General features: G+C 41.4%; 1 protein-coding gene across 3 annotated transcripts in view; it reads right to left on the reverse strand.

The window, feature by feature from the left end:
• Positions 1-13,221, reverse strand: part of PPP3CA (protein phosphatase 3 catalytic subunit alpha) — a 205,029-nt gene that overhangs the window by 117,555 nt on the left and 74,253 nt on the right. For all 3 annotated transcript variants that reach the window (XM_072862234.1, XM_072862236.1, XM_072862237.1), the window contains exon 2: positions 3,427-3,627. In XM_072862234.1, the coding sequence (XP_072718335.1) occupies positions 3,427-3,627 (201 nt within the window). The remainder of the gene's footprint in view (positions 1-3,426; positions 3,628-13,221) is intronic.

The following is a 13,221-nucleotide window of genomic DNA, read 5'->3' on the forward strand; positions in this document are numbered from 1 at the left end:
GCGCTGCAGGCAACTGGAAAGCAGCCTGTGTGCCTGGCTCGCTTCTTCCCCACACTGGAAACACAGATGACCCCACAACCCTTGTGCCAGGCCATCACTGCTGCCAGTCATGAGACAGGTCTGTGCTGGTAACTGCTTCTACCACAGCTGTCACTCTGCAGCCAGGCCCACCCCACCATGTGCCCCTTCACCTCCCAGACCAGGTGCCTTGCCCAGCTAGTCCCAATACCCTATCAACCTCTTGCTCATCGTCCTGCTTTGCCTGCCCAGCCATCCTCTATCAGCCTCTGGCTCAGGCTCTTGGTCATTTCCTTGTCTCCCGAGCTTTTCACCTCTATTACATATTCTTGTCTTCAAGTCAAGTGGTCAGTCTCAACCACCTCCTTGTCGTCTGTTGAGCAGCCCCTGTCACCACTTTTCATACCTACTTTCAGCCTTCCCTGCAATACACTCACTTTTTTTGATCCAATTCTCTTCATCCTTCCCAACTCACAGTCACAAGTCAAGACAAAGTTGTCTCAACACTTCCCAGATGGAAGAAGAGCCCTGATAGCAGAGGACTTGGAGTCTCTTCTTAGTTCAGGCTCTGTTCAGATTCATATCCAGCGAACAGCAGCCCTGTGTAACAACTGCAGGAGTAGTTCATCTTGGTTGTAAGCCAGAACTGTAGCAAACTACGCATGCACATACGTATGTATGTAGCAAACAATGAGAATTTGAGCTAAGGTCGCAATTAATTCATCAGCAATACTTCAAAAGGCTTATAACCTTGCCAAATTTGAAAACAAAATGTATTCACTCAAAATGACAATCACATCAGTGCTTCCAGCTAACCACAGAGTAAGTTTCATGCATAAATGTAAAATAATGGATTGTCCATTCCACATTAAAGCTCTTTGCATGCCTCCCCCCATTACACAAATCATCTTCTCCCTCAAATCCAGGTCTTCTACATACCCGTTTTATTTCACATAACTTTGCTTATAAACAGAACTCTGATATTTTTTCTGAGGACAATTATCTCATCCCTTAAAATAAAAGAGAAATTTCAAACTGATGGATGGTTGCACAAGGCTTTAAGAAAAAGCTTTTCATGTTCTTTAACATTTATCAAATATATCACTGTACTAATCCACAGTGCTCTTACTTCAACAGTTACGCTCTTCTATCTCTCTTCTCTTTGATGGTCACCATCTCATTAACCAGCTACAGGGATATGTTTCTAAAAGATGAATGCATCTCCCACAAAGGATCCCATATTAACGATTTATGACTGTCACTCTTCAACAAGACTGCTTGCCATGTCTAAAATCTAAAATTTATTTTCTTCTCCACTCTATCAATTGTTTTGTTTGTTCTTCCATACGTTTGAAAAAAGCTTTCCTCTACTCCATAGTTATTTCTTGATTGCCTGTATACCTTGTACTTCCACTACATCATCGGTCAATTGATACTCTCTTTATCCAGCCACCTGCTGTCATACTACTCATACAAAGAAAATTGTCAGGCCCACAAGAACATGCCTCACAAGCTTTCCCAACCTCCCCCTCACAATTTATTTTTTTCCTTCTTTTGATGATCACTTTCATAACTCCAGCTTTCATGTTTGTTCATACAGAACATTAGCACTTCTCAGCTACCCCGCTAACAAGCATTAGGAGCCCAGCTTTCCTACGCTAGCTTAAAAGAGAGTAGCTACTAGCCACCCTGAAGAATGCTGCAGTATCACAATCACTGCGTGAGAATAATTTCAAAAGCAGGAACAAAGCAAGATGTAGGCTCAACTGAAAAAAGAATCAAAGACTTTTATAATTATACCACTTTTAAATTATACCAGTGTTATACAATGGGGTAACCTTCAGGAGATTAATCTCCAAAATATAATTCAGAACAATTCCGATACCTTCAAAAGCATTTAAGAAATCATTTTTAAAGAGAAAAATTTTAAAAAGAGAGAGAACATTGAACATGGACTTATGGAAATCAGTCAGGACACAACACACCAGACCTATCCTTCTACAGTCTACATCTCTCAAGAGATTTAAAAAAAAAAAACCACACCACACAAAAAAAGATAAAATCTACAGAAAGATAGAATTTCTGCATGTCTGCCACTCAGTTATGGGCAATGGTATTGCATCTCTACAACTTTGTCCATTTATCCTGAAGCATCAAAGAAAATGTCTGTAGAACTTTATTCTCAGTCTACTCGGGGGATCCTTTTATTCGTCCTATTTCCTTTATTCATCCATGAGCTGCAACATGATTGACACCGTTTCCATCAGAATTGTACAGCAGCATGACAAGTTAATTATTACATAAAAGATTATACACATTACCTCTCCAGGTCAAGCTACAATCCCCTATTTGGATGTAATTTTTAAAATTACAAGCTTTAACTTGTGCATCATTCTAGTCCAGACACTACGCTCTTCAGTTTCAGAGAAGTTTTCATGAAAATGAAGGGTCTGCTACTTCTATGGAGTTTTTGGTGAATGCTACCAGTACTGATAATAAAGACTGGTAACCCTTCTTCTGCAGCAGATGAACCTATTTCTTTTACTTTTGTCAGGGCTCTCCAGAAACAAAAGTGACAAAAGGACCTGCCACCTTAAACCAAGTTTTATAGTTTGGTTTCATAGTTTAAGCTGTCTGGAATTAGTTATCTTTTGCCCCACAGCTAACTTTTTATGCCATAGATGGATTTCTTGCCAAAAATGCATTCATATCCAATAACAACAACAAAACAGGGGAGGAGGCAAATTAGAGCAAGCAAATGCATTCATACGTTCAGAATGCAGTTGGAGGCAGGAGACAATTAGAGAAGGAAATTCAAAGTATAAGGCATTTCCTGAGGATTAATGAGTGGGTGGTAGTGTTTGATAGTCAAGGGCAGGATGGGTTCTGCAACCAGCACAATTCATTAATCCCCCAGGCAACACAAACTGGGATTCTGCTAATTTTTTTCCTTTTTGCCGCACTCGTTATTTTCCTTAGCATTTAATTAAAATTTCCATTTATTCTGACACCATTGTTCCTTCAGAGCCCAACGCTGTCTTGTGTGTCTGAACAGTGCTACTATGGTAAATGACACCTATAAAATTATGGAATTAATACCTGGTGCAAAAGGCCAGGTAACTTTTCAAGTTTAAGGAAGTTCTTCTAATCTTCCCCTAAAGACTAAAAATATTCTCTGCCTTAGAAACAAAAAGGGCTCAGCAGATGTGATCCTTTCCTCTAATTCACAAGCTGCTTGATGGCCTCCATTATCCTAGTGGTAGCAGACAGAGCAAATTGAGTATTGGAGAGAACAAATGATTTTCAAGCTTCCTTTCAGCTCCTTAGGAAGCCCCAATACACTAATGCATTATTTAACATGTGCCAAATCAGCAACCATCCCCTCCATCATCATAACTCCATACTAACCTGTGACTGGTGCATCTATGTCCAGCAAATTTTTTTCCTGGCGGAGAATTGAAGCTCCCTCTGTTACTATTCTCAAGGCAACGCTCTCTTCCAGTCTCCCTTCTTTCATAAGGTGTGCCTTTAAGATATCCACACGGGGTTTTCCATCATTATCAAACACTTCCTTAGCTGTGAGCCGGTGACTTGGAGGAAATGGGACAGCTGAGTGGAAAAAAAACAAAAATATCTGGTCACTTCTTACAGTAAAGCCTCTATTACTGATAATGACACATTTCAAAATAAATCTCTGCTGAAAAACAGCGTTAACATAAGTTTTCTACTGCCTCTTATAATTTGTGGTTTAAATTGTACATAGATTATCAAAGATACCATTAAAGCGCATGTATTCTGCGGGCTACATTATTCACGCATGCAAGAACAACTAATTCATGCTTATAAAAAATTGAGAGGAAGATTTAGGCCATATTTACAGGTAAATACATTCAAACAAGCCCCCAAAAAGGCACGGGAATATCAGGGAAAGAAGGGAATGGAGCTTAAACTGCTCTGGTAGCACGAGAGAACGTGGATATAATGCTCCCTTCCATTAGGAGCATAAAATGCACAAACAAGTGCAATATTTAATTTCCGTGCATGGACATGCATAGATACACTCCAATTAAAATGTGAAAGTCCAAGACAGACCTCTCCCTAACGACTTGGGGTCGGGGGATGGAAGATGTCTTCCCTGTATAAGTAATAGTTAGCTACGCAAGCTACATTCGAAGCCCATCAAAGCGCGCCTGCATGCCAAACAGACCACTCCAGCAAAGGCAGGGCAGAGGATGTATCAGACTGAAGTAGGAACACATGAATAAATCGGCGGGTTGCCCTAGCAACATGGCAGCGACTAGCGAGCTGCGTACTGCCCTCACGTAAGGTCTGAGGGGTATAGAAAACTTCAGATGCTCCTGCTCTCGCTCTCCTGGAGCCAAGCTGGAGTGAGAAGGCTCGGAGGTGATGCTGTCAGCTGCCAGGATGAGGCTGGAGCGTTATCCCAGCTTAACCCCCTTTCCCTCGCAGTTCGATCGGAGTGGCATTAGGCACCGCCTGCCTCGCCAGACACAGGGTAATTATGCTGATCCCCGCCACAGCTGCGGCAGGGTCAGGTTATTCGGGAGCTCCGAGCGGGGAGAGGAGGTGGCCGCAGGGCTGGTCTCGGCTGGCCGCAGCGGCAGTGCAACCCCGTTCCTGCCAAAGGGCCTTGTCTCCCGCGGAGCGTCTTACGGGCAGCTCTGCCACATCGTGGGACACGAAACCCTGACGCAGCGGATCAATGTATCTGTTAGCTTCAATTTTCTTCTCGTTTCACAATCGGCGTACTTCAGAAACAGCCCACAAATCACACACATCATTTAAAGCCCAGGCCAAGAACTCTTCGCTTACACTACCAGAAGTAACAGAGCAGATAATGAACAATTTCACTTTGTGCAGTTATTTTCCACAGATACCTTAAACACAAACATCTTCAGAAAATGCTTCTTTTTTCTTGGCTCAATTTTTTTTTTTCCTTTTTGCTGCCCTAGCTCCAGTAGTCCATTCACTGAAATAGTCTAGTGTGGACTAATGAATGTGGATCTTTGCAATACACTGAAGCCCGACTGCTCTCAGACTTAAGTGTGGGACAAAACGGGGAGAAGGTGACAGTTTATGGCCGGGATTCTCCTGAAGCAATGACACCTACAACCAACAAAGAAGTTAAAACACAGCCCTCAGCTCTGGAAAGCCCTGCCACAGATCCCTGACGATCTTCTCTCTCACTCACTCTCTCAATTGACAAGAACTCCTAGACTGCTTTAAATTAGTTTACGTTTTGAATGGTACCTCTATGACAAGAGGTAGGCTGTTAAAGACCAAAACCTCACCCTGCTTTTTGCAGCTACTGCAGTTAAGCCTATCCCATGACGCTCACAAAAATTAGGTTATATGCTTTGTCAATCTTTCACATGTATCTGCAGCAGACCCTCAAAAGCAAGACGGCTCTATATGTGAGCTATAAACAATTCATTATGCAACACTGAGAAAGAATAACCATTGCAAAAAAAAGGAAGGTGAATGAGAACTCAGCAGTTCTCCAAGCCTCCATCCTCCTTCTGCAAAAAAACCCAAACCAAAAACAAAAACCCAGAAGGCTAGCTAGTCGTAATGATCCTGCATTTCCTGCGTGGAGGAAGGAGGAGAGGGAAAAGTTGTTATCTCCAATCAGTTTGGCTGGAAGAAGCACATACCATTAGCTTGCATTCCTTTGCAAGACAACCGCCTCTGTTCCTCCCCAAGGGTATCACGGGGATACTATTACTTTGAGGTAACTACCATACATGCATGTAGGCTGAAAGGAGATTTTTACATTTATAAAGACAGAGAAAAAACAGACAAGCAAGCAAGAAACAAAAGCTATGAAATGTTACCTACTGATTAAGAGAAAAATTTGGCACACACTGCAGCACTGTAAGAGCTCTGCAGGCAGATATCTAACAAACATGTACAAGTGGCTAATTAAAAAAAAAAGATACTGTTCCAATAGCAGATGATTAATGATTAATTAGCAAAAACATGAGTGACTGAATAGAGCACAAATTGCATCTTCCATTATGAGAATATTAACTTTGTATGTACACATACACAGAGCTTCCACAGAAGAACGATGTAAGAAATGGTCATGTTCGCGTGGAAGTCAGTTAAACATCGTTCTTTACTGGTATCACCCAGAAATGCCTGGATCAACCAAAATCCTTTTATAAATATAACAAACATTTAATTTCCACTGCTTTATACATAGCAACGTCATCATCTGAATACACAGGTATCCGTCAGCTGCTCCATACCTGCTTTTTCTGCTTTTTTTTAAACCTACGCTATTAGCGCTTGCAACAAATAACTCTTTCTCTCCCAGTGGTTTTGCTTTTATCAGAAATAAAACTGAGAGCCTCATCAGACAGCAACTGCGCACACAGCACGCGCAGCAGGGAAGAGCACGGCGCTGGGAGAGGAGCCCACCGGGGAGAGGCAGGAGGAGGAAGGAGCAGCGGGTTGAACTGCAGCACCGAGCTCCTCACCACGGCACAGGCTCAGGCAACGTTTTTGTAAAAAGAGGTGGGAATCTGTATTAAGCAAAGGCCATAAAAAAAAGGAGAGGTGATAAAATTTGCATGTACATACCACATGTATTTTTAGGAAGTTTAGTGACAAATCCCACTACAAGACCACCACACAAGAAAGTCATGCATGCTTATCCATACTCTATAAAACTTAAAACCTGGACTGGTCTCCACCTCCGTTTACATTTTTTTATTTGTATTGGCATTAAAAAAAAAAACAAAAACAAAAACAAAACCCAACCAACTATTCACCATCTGAAATACTACCCTGGTGGTTTGGTAATAAAACAGACCACAACAAAAAGCAAAGAAACAAAGTTTTTAACCCTTTTGCTCAGCCTGTCAGTAGCATCCTCCTGAGAGCTGAAAACACAAGAAAATACTCTTTAACCACTTACTATTTTTTTTTCTTATGCTATCAGGTCTCTTGAGCATGTTCCAGCAAATGGAGAAAAAGATCAAGCTGCTATTTTACTGTTCTTGCAGGCTCCTGCAAAACCCACCTTACCGATAACATAGCCACTGCAAAGGTCAGACACATCGTTACTGTTTCCCTCAAATATTAAGCAGCCTCTCTAGAACAAATAAATAAACCATAAAGAGCTGTGCTTAATTAGAGTGGACCATGTGTGCACACATAAATAAAATACAAGCATGCGGCAAAGCAAGCATTATTTTGTCTATATATTATTCATTTAAAAATGAAGCTGTACGCTAAATTAATACTCTCAGAGGAGGCTGCCCATAAGAAAAACTCTTTCATCAATATTCAAGTTCCTTGCAAATTACGTCCCTCTGTAATGCTTGTCCTGTAATTTCATATAACTTATGCTGTATGTCTGTATGTAACTGTTTATAGCACACCATACTTTTCTGAAAAATAAATGCTTTCCTCTTCATTTGTAGGGAAAACACACCAATAACTATCATCATCTCAATAACCCAATGCATTGCACTTGTCTGATGGCAATTTGTAACTCCGCATTTCGAGAAACATTTGCACTATAGCAGTGGCTCAAGCACAAGTTATTAAACAGGTTGACACTTACTCTACACATGCAAAAAAAGTCAGGTCACTCTGCAGCTTTATTTTTTTACATCTACTTATTCATAATCTTCAGACTCAGGATACATAGCATTTTTCCCATCTCAGAAATTCCAACAAAACTGTATTTTCAAAAGCCATGAACATTTTTAATAGCCAACTAACACTTTTTGCAGGCTGACTTTGAAAATCTACCCCCATTTTACAATGTGATTCAACATATGGCATAGTCTTGGGCATTCCTGCTGAACAATAACATCATCTGTACTGGAGTATTTGCTATTTAATCAGAGTTCTGCATTTCCATACCATGCCACATCTGACCAAAGCCACGGTCCAGTATATAAAGCAGCCGCCAAAGATCAATTTTTCGACCTAATGGCAATAGATGAACACTACATAATTCTGAGCATGTTCCTGTACAGTTGCCTACAAGTTTCTGGCTTACAGGGTTACTATGAACCAAAGGGGAAAGAACGATGAATTTTTTTTCCTCCAAGAGCACGACTTACTTCAGGTGACAGACAGGAACAAGAGGAGGAGTCACTGCCAGCCACAGCTGCTAAGGGGAAGCGAGCGAAACCTCCCAGGCAGCGCAAGGCTCACCAAAGCAGCGGGAAAGGGAAAAGGTGCTGCCAAAAACCCTCAGCCACGCAGGACATCGAGTCCTCGCGTGACAAACATCCCCCTAGACTTCCTGACGCAGCACGTGGACGATGCTTTCATCTCCATGTACAAGTTACCTGGCAATAGATTCACCATTCAAACACATTGGATTACTGGGATCTTTTTTTTAACCTACACTTTTTTTTCTTAGCAGATATTTTTTAGGAGTAGTATACAGAAGGGTGAGTTATTTAGAAGACAAAATTTCTTTTTGATATAAAAAAATGTACTATAGCATTCAGAATGTGTGCAATTTCTTACTAGTTTTTTGTCCACTTGAATTGTAGACAGGAAAATATATCTCTACCTGGTAAAAAAAAAAATCCAACTATTTATATGACAGTGTAAGACTCAAACCAAATTTTTCTCAGTGGAACTCATATCCTTTTATTTTCTAACAAAAACTATCAGGTTTATTTTACATTAGCTCCTTTCATTAAGAGCAGGCACACGCAGTGTAAAGCCTGCCTGGTAGCTATTCCTGATTTGGAATCATCACTGGAATTAGCAACCCCTTTCTAAAAGATCAAACTTCCATGTGCCATTTTAAGACATTATGTATTTGAATACTATTTTTTAATAAATCTGCTCACCGGATTTTCACTAAACAATTTGACAAGACTCAATAATTGCTGATATGGTTTTAAAGTGTTGGAAATTAAAACCTGAAAAATAAATCTACAGTATAAAATAATACGAAACTAGGATTCCTATGGAAATTTAGCATTATTTTTTCCCCACAGCCAAGAAGTTCTTGCAGGGTAATCAGAAATGCTCAACACAGCTGTATTTGTTTAAAGATGTAATTAAATCAGCATCACTCACGAACAAGGTATGTTGCCACAGAAAGCTGAGGGTTACACGGGGTTAGCTAGTCAATGCTGCATGAAGAAACAGTCCACCAAAAGGAAGGTGCTGTTGCATTAAGTCACCTTACAGTAACAGCACCTGTTAACCAAATCGGGAAGAGACAAGAGGGTCATTCCTCAACAAAGCCCACATACACCAAATCTAGAGAGAAAATAGAAAAGAGTTCCTTTGACAAATATCTCAGCTGGCAGCATGGAAAACAGGCCACTTGAGAAGAGGCAGTAACACCTATGACCCAGAAATAATCATTATCAATAGACTTGGCAGTCAGCTGTGGTAAAAATGGTCAGTATTTACCCAAGGTCACTGACCTTGTAACCTCTTCATGTAACATGTCGGGGGAGCATTCTTCTCAAAGAACAGTTTGGGGCAATAGAACCCACGACAACAGAGCTGCTTAATTGCTGTTGAAGTCATTAACCAATTCCAGTCCTTGGTGTCATCACCAGAAGGTACTACAGGTTGGCAAGGAAACTGCTTCATAGAAGACTGCGAGGAGCCTTGCTAGCATCATTTCTTGATGTATGAAGGCTCGAAATAAAAAAATTAAAAAGAAAATAACAAAGACACTTCACCAAATATCCCAGCTCTGATGACGGTTTTTAATATCTTCTGACATTTCACTCATAACTGGAGAACACAACAGCAAAGACTGAATTGCCTCGGACAAGCTCACCTAACTTTGGAAGCTAGGAAGGCATTTGTAAAAGGAGGGGCTATGTCAGTCATGTGGTGTCCCCAACACATTGCCAAGTTGTTTCCAGATGCTAAGGCACTTGATGTGGCCTTCTAATCAGTACACTTCACCCCTTCACTCCTCATGTGAAATGCCCCACCTGAAGCTGAAGAGAAATATGGAGGAAAATAATAGACTAGATTATTTCAGTTGGAAGGGACCTATGACACTCATCTAGTCCAACTGCCTGACCAATTCAGGACTGACCAAAAGTTAAAGCATGTTGTTAAGGGCATTGTCCAAATGCCTCTTAAACACTCCCAGGCTTGGGGCATCGACCACCTCTCCAGGAAGCCTGTTCCAGTCTCTGACCACCCTCTTGGCAAAGAAATGCTTCTTAACATCCAGTCTAAACTTCCCCTGGCACAGCTTTGAACCATTCCCTCGCATCCTATCGCTGGATACCAGGGAGAAGAGCCCAGCACCTCCCTCTCCGCTTCCCCTCCTCAGGAAGCTGCAGAGAGCAATGAGGTCGCCCCTCAGCCTCCTTTTCTCCAAAGTAGACAAGCTCAAAGTCCTCAGCCGTTCCTCACAGGACATGCCTTCCAGCCCCTTCACCAGCTTTGTTGCCTTCCTCTGGATGCATTCAAGGACCCCAGCATCCTTCTTAAACTGTGGGGCCCAGAACTGCACACAGTACTCAAGATGAGGCTGCACCAACGCTGAATACAGCGGAATCATCACCTCTTTTGACCGGCTGGTTATGCCGTGTTTGATGCACTGCAGGATGCGGTTTGCCCTCTTGGCTGCCAGGGCACACTGCTGACTCATGCTGAGCCTGCTGTCAACCAGCACCCCCAGGTCCCTTTCTGCAGGGCTGCTCTCCAGCCACTCCTCTCCCAGTTTATACTTGTGCCCAGCATTACTCCGTCCTAGGTGCAGAATCCAGCATTTCAACTTGCCACATTTCATCCCATTAATCATAGCCCAATGCTCCAATCTGTCTAGATCCCTCTGCAAGGCCTCCTGTCCCTTAAGAGAGTCAACAGCACCTCCCAGTTTGGTATCATCAGCAAACTTGCTAATGGTGCATTCAACTCCTGCAGCCAGATCATTGATAAATATATTGAACAGAACTGGCCCTAGAACCCTGAGGAACACCGCTGGTGACCGGTCGCTGGCCAGATGTAGCCCCATTCACTACAACCCTCTGAGCTCTGCCCTTCAGCCAGTTCTTCACCCAGCGCACTGTGAACCCGCTCATCCCACAGTTGGACAACTTGTCCAGAAGGATGCTGTGAGGAACATAGACAACCCATTCGAGCACGCCACAAGCAGTCCTCATGATACCTATGGGAAGAAAATTCTTGATGCAAAACACTTTTGCAGGATTTGAGCCTCAAACCTGCAAAGGAAAGATTAAGTCTCACCCCCCTGTAGCACCCTGCTACTTGACAGGAGAAGGTTGCATCCGACCGGCTGCAAAGCAGGGACTGCACTTCGTGCCGGCAGCTATTTTGTTACCTCTCAATTTTGTGGATATGTTTTTGACAGGATAATCTTGTCTCAACTGCCTCCATCATTTCAATGGGCACACAGGGACCTTTTTGCAAACAGGTAAGTGGCACAGCAGAGAGGAAGGGCACCGACAGTCACCATTAACTTGGAACCACAGAATGGGGCTGAAATCCTGTCATTTCTGTTGAATTACCCAGCTGAGGTAAGAGAGTATTTCAGTGTCCTCAAATCTGAATTCCTAATAGTAGCTTTCCAACAGTTACCCATTCTCAGAGCATTAAAGGCCACAGTACTACCCCTTCCCACCACTTCAGGAATTAGCATGGTCTTTTCATTACATTACTGGCCTTCTCCATAATATACAGTACCTAACAATAAGAAAAGTATATAGCAATGCTTTTCTTCAACTCTTTAAAAGAACATAACCAATCTCCTCATAAACTCAGGCCAAATTCTACTTGAAAAGAACAACCATAAGTAGCTATGCCACCTTAAGTCACCACACACACACACAAAAAAATCCACTGAAAAAAAAAAAACCAAAACCACCCACCAATATAGGATTTCATGTTCTTTCTGTTCACCACAGGAAACCTTAAAAACCCTAAAGAAGAATTCACGTAAAGGAGTTCTTCAAAAGGGTTAGAGCAGTGACACATTATTCTTACTCTGGGCTCAAATGAAGAGTAATAAAATGCACAAAGGCCTGGATAAACGCACAAAATTCCCTTGGTGATTTGATTTTTGCCTGGTGAATTGATTGACACATACCCATCCCAACTGCTCTGAACACTTTTATAATAAATTAAAGCATTGATATCAGTAACACACATAAATTTGGATTACCATAATCAGCCAAATCTAATCTTCAATCATTATCAATCAGCAATAAAAATGTTTTTCAGTTTCTCAAAAAAAATCTGAAAAAAATAATGAAGGAGGAACCCTTTAGAAGAGTTGCCTGAAAGAAAAGTCTCAGAATTCAAAGAAACGGGTCTATTTGAAATATCAAATTGTATCAATTGAATGTGGTTATTTACTAACAGCATTCCCAGAGTATCTTTTGGCCAACAACTGGAATAGGCAAACAAATCCTACCAGTCTTACAGAGCACAAAGCAACATGTGTCCCTATAAAATATTACATAAATATATCCTTTCCCTGTGTTCGAGATCATATGCAAGTATCTTTAACATTTAGCATCCCCTCCTGTTTATGGATTAAAAAAAACAACTACAAAATAAAACAGAGAGGAAAAATTCAGTTTAACAGGAAACGTTCCCAGTTAGGACCAACACATACAGTTAAAACTGGAAAATGTGATCGTAGCTTCCTGGCCTCATCAGCAAAGTTTGTTTTTCTACTTTGTGTGTTACACCCAACTTTTTCCATAGGGCTCCAACTGCATACTGTTGAGTTTTGTTTTTATTAGCTTTTGGAACAGAGAACAATAATTATCCAGAGTTTAAATTCCTTTATAGGAACAATTCATTTGGAGAAAATAAAGTCAGAGGAAAAAAACCTTGTAACAATGGAAAATACCAAAGGTCTTCCAAGACTTAGATAAGGAATCAGGCACAGTCCTCCATCCCCCAAAATACTTGAGTGATGGATAATTTCTTTTCTACAGTAAGACTTCACTATTGTTCCTCATTGGAAGCAATCAGGAAGTGATCACACGTGAAATTATTTCAAACTATTCAGAAAAAAAAAATCAGTTCTAGGACCCAAATAACCTTTGGGTGTCAATACAGATTTATGGTACCATTTTCTTCTGACTTTCTGGTTCAACCAACTTCAGTCAGCTGGCACTACCAAATTGCAGTCTCTTCTCTGGCAACATAGCCAAAAGGAGCACTACAGACCACTCCTCACCTAGAAAC

Source organism: Ciconia boyciana, chromosome 5, assembly GCF_034638445.1.
Source record: "Ciconia boyciana chromosome 5, ASM3463844v1, whole genome shotgun sequence".
In the NCBI taxonomy this organism is placed as follows: Eukaryota; Metazoa; Chordata; class Aves; order Ciconiiformes; family Ciconiidae; genus Ciconia; species Ciconia boyciana.